This window comes from Orycteropus afer, unplaced genomic scaffold (assembly GCF_000298275.1).
Source record: "Orycteropus afer afer isolate SDZICR_OR568_19922 unplaced genomic scaffold, OryAfe1.0 scaffold00309, whole genome shotgun sequence".
Taxonomy (NCBI): domain Eukaryota; kingdom Metazoa; phylum Chordata; class Mammalia; order Tubulidentata; family Orycteropodidae; genus Orycteropus; species Orycteropus afer.
In genome coordinates this window covers 1,280,578-1,284,727 of record NW_006921896.1, presented here as the reverse complement: position 1 = coordinate 1,284,727, position 4,150 = coordinate 1,280,578, and the positions used below count along the sequence as shown (strand labels likewise).

Genomic DNA, 4,150 nt, shown 5'->3' with positions numbered 1-4,150 from the left:
ATGTACAGCCTTGGAAACGCTACGAGGTGGCTATGAGTTGAATCCACTTCGTGGCAGTGTGTTTTTGGGTCTCTGTCATCCCAGATGATGTGTAATGTTTTTAGCTATCAAATTAATACGAGGCGTTAATTTTCTTAATATTGTTGTAGGATAAGGGTGGTTAATGCCACAGACCCTGATACTGAAATAAATGTTTTTCAAATTTTCCTTCAGGTGTCGCAGGATCTGAGTTCTTACACAGCCCCCACAGGAAAAACTTTTGTTGGCTTATAGAGGATCATCTTTTACCAGGATCATTGCAACACCATCTTCACTGAGCCTTCCACCTCGTAGCTGCTGCAGTGGGGCCTGATTGCCACCAATGAAGTTTTTGGATGCTTTCTTTTTTGATCATGTGGCACCATCTCATGTCCACCTTTCTCCTTTCCAGCAGCCAAATACATTAGGTTTAAGTTTGTGACCTGTTAAAGTACAGAATTTTCTGGTTGACCACTTTTGCCTTACCTGCTTATTTCTGTCTCCCTCACTTTGCTCGGTTGGCTGACTTTCATGACCATTCACCTCCATAAATTATAAATCTGCCTAGAAGAGTCAGTATTCCATACCATGCACTGTCTGATAGACAGTGTAGTCAGGGAAGTGGAATGTTGAGTCTGTAAGTCCCCTCTTGAATTAAGCTGTTTATTTCCTAGCACATATCCCAGAATATTCCCACCTGAGATTTTGTGGCTTTAGCAAAACATCTCACCTACAGTGATAAGGAGAATTGAGTATTCGACAGGAGTGTTTTAGAGAACAGTATTGGTTAAACTTCTAACCTCCAGTGAGATTCTAGTTTATAAAAAGACCTTTAAGTAAGAAGAAAGAAAAAAGATAACAGTTAACTGAAATTAGTCATTGTTTTAAAACAGTTGCAGCTGTTTTTGTGTCTCTTCTATGCCCGTATTTCATTGTGTGCAATAGAGTACCATGCACACTGTTGACACTAATAAATCCTACTTAAATTTTTTATGACTTTCTGGTTTTATGACCTTAAAATGATCCTAGCTGTTTTAAAATAGCAAGTGAAGAGACTCCTAGACTTGCTGGAAATTGACCAGTATACTACTGATACAGATCCTGAGGGGCAAGAGAGGGGCCTTAAGACCCCATTTGCTAGTCTCTTTGTATTAAAAAATTAAGTTCATAAATATCTTGTTCTAGTAAATGCCGAAATATTAGACCCTTAAAATGTTGGGGAAACGAAAACGTGTGGTATTGACAATTAAAGACAAGCTTGATATCATTAAGAAACTTGAGGAAGGCATCTCTTTCAAAAAACTTTCTGTGGTGTATGGAATTGGTGAGTCTACAGTTCGTGATATTAAAAAGAACAAAGAAAGGATTATAAACTATGCGAACAGTTCAGATCCTACAAGTGGGGTATCCAAACGTAAATCCATGAAATCATCAACATATGAGGAGCTTGATAGAGTTATGATAGAATGGTTTAACCAACAGAAGAGAGATGGGATACCAGTGTCCGGAACAATTTGTGCAAAACAAGCCAAGTTCTTTTTTGATGCTTTAGGAATGGAAGGTGATTTTAATGCATCATCTGGCTGGTTAACTCGATTTAAGCAGCGCCATGGTATTCCGAAGGCTGCTGGTAAAGGAACAAAATTAAAAGGAGATGAAACTGCTGCCAGTGAATTTTGTGGTAACTTTCAGGAATTTGTTGAGAAGGAGAATCTACAACCAGAGCAAATTTATGGTGCTGACCAAACAGGATTGTTCTGGAAATGTCTACCATCAAGGACATTAGCTCTTGAAACTGAGCAAAGTACTTCTGGGTACAGGTCAAGCAGAGAGAGAATCATTATTATGTGTTGTACAAATGCCACAGGTGTACACAAACTTAATCTTTGTGTCGTGGGGAAAGCAAAAAAGCCCCGTGCCTTCAAAGGAACTGACCTTTCTAACCTTCCTGTAACTTATTTCAGTCAAAAGGGTGCGTGGATAGAACATTCTGTTTTCAAACAGTGGTTTGAAAAATACTTTGTGCCACAGGTGCAAAAGCATTTGAAATCCAAGGGTCTTTTACAGAAAGCAGTGCTGCTTTTGGATTTTCCCCCAGCACATCCAAATGAAGAAGTGTTGAGTTCAGATGATGGCAGAATAACTGTGAAATACTTGCCACCAAATGTTACAAGCCTAATTCAACCTATGAGCCAGGGAATTCTAGCGACAGTAAAAAGATACTACCGAGCAGGACTTCTCCAGAAATACATGGATGAAGGAATTGACCCAAAAATGTTTTGGAAGAACTTGACAGTGTTGGATGCAATTTATGAAGTATCAAGAGCTTGGAATATGGTAAAATCAAGTACCATAACCAAAGCCTGGAAAAAACTTTTCCCAGGCAATGAAGAGAATTCAGGTGTAAACATTGATGAAGGAGCCATTTTAGCAGCTAATTTAGCAACGGTTTTACAGAACACAGAAGATTGTGAACATGCTGACATTGAATATATTGATCAGTGGTTTGACTCTCAAAGTAATGACTCAAACTGTCAGGTGCTTACTGACTGTGAAGGTGCTGAGAACCTGGCCAAGCCTGCTGAGCAAAAGCCTTCCAGTAAAACTAGAAAAACAGAACTGAATCCAGAAAAGCTTATTAGTCATAAAGCTGCCCTTGAATGGACTGAAAATTTACTAGATTATCTCGAACAACAAGATGACATGCTTTTGTCTGATAAATTGGTATTACGGAGACTTCGAACAATAATAAGAAGAAAACAGAAGACCCAAACCAGCAAAAATCGTTAATAGCACTCTTAAATATTTCATTGTATCTTTGTGACTCTACCTGCAATGGAATTTAATTATCCTGTTTGAAGTGCTGTGGATTCCAATACCAAATGCATTTGATACGTGATTTTAGGACTGACTGCTATTTTAGATTACTTAAACTGCAACGCTAATGTTGACACTAGTAATTGAACATTGACATGTAAATTGTTAGTCACTGTTTCTAATCTGTATTATTACAAATTAGATCATAAAGTACCTGAGGTCAGAGACTGTGTATCTCTTCTGTGCCTAAATTTCATTGTGTGTAATAGAGAATCATTCACACTATAGGCACTTAATAAATCCTTCTTCAATTGAACTTTTATGACTTTCTGAACTTCAATTTCCAAACTGAAATATGAAGGGAGTACGTTTCTATTCCCAGTACTTTTCCACTGCTGAAAAACTTAGAAGAGCTCACCAAAGATGGTAGTTGAAGTATTTTTCATTATGACTACAGGAAGCTGATGAAAATGGTCTAAAGCCTTAAATGTACAATTTCTGTACTAACAGTATTTGGGCAAACAACAATTCATATAGGCTATCTTCTAAGCATAATCAATAGGGGTAGAATAAAGTTATATTGTCCATAGGGACAAGGCTTTTCCATCTGGTCAGTAAAGGAGCATTTCTTTTTAGTTGTGGAGAATGCCATCTTCATTATATGCAAATAGATGTCTGTTCCCAAACTATTCAGATTAGAAGAGGTAAGAGTTAAATTTTACTGTCTGTCATTTTGATCCTATGATAGTATGAATATATCAATAGCTTTTCTGCTTAGTAAGCTACTTGATCTTTTATGTAACTCTAAAGTTCACAAAGTATGTCATGATTTCATAGAGCTTATTTTTCAATGAAAACCAACACTGAGAATATAAGAGCATACATTTAATTTTTGGAACCAGCACATGAACTCTAGACTAGCATTAACTAGAGCATAGGAGAGACACTATGGAAGAGCACAGACATCCGAGCCACACTGCCAGACTATGGGCAAGTTACTTAACCCATTTGTAAAACAGGGATAAAACCCACCTAAGAGAGCTTTTAGGAGCTCTGGTAGCATAGTGCCTAAGGCACTTGACTGCTAACCAAAAGGCTGGCGGTTCAAACCCACCAGCCACTCCTTGGAAGGACGGTTGGGCAATCTACTTCTGTAGTGATACTGCTTTAGAAACCAAAGGAGGGCTCGCTATGAGTCAGGGCTTACTTGACAGCACACAACAACAAGAAGAGGGTTTTTGTGAGGAGTAAATGAGTTAATACATAGACTTTCAAATAGTATGTGCTAAGAAGGGGGCCTGGCTCAGAAATCTTT

General features: G+C 38.1%; 1 protein-coding gene across 1 annotated transcript; it reads left to right on the top strand.

Moving 5' to 3' along the window:
* The first annotated feature begins 1,230 nt into the window (after positions 1-1,230).
* TIGD2 (tigger transposable element derived 2) lies at positions 1,231-2,808 on the top strand. The gene has a single exon (XM_007951691.2). The coding sequence runs from the start codon at positions 1,231-1,233 to the stop codon at positions 2,806-2,808; it is 1,578 nt and encodes a 525-aa protein (XP_007949882.1).
* The last annotated feature ends 1,342 nt before the right edge of the window (positions 2,809-4,150 follow it).

Bases quoted from the DNA above. Each gene is read 5' to 3' on its own strand.
- TIGD2 (XM_007951691.2), top strand. From the start codon at position 1,231: ATGTTGGGGAAACGAAAACGTGTGGTATTGACAATTAAAGACAAGCTT.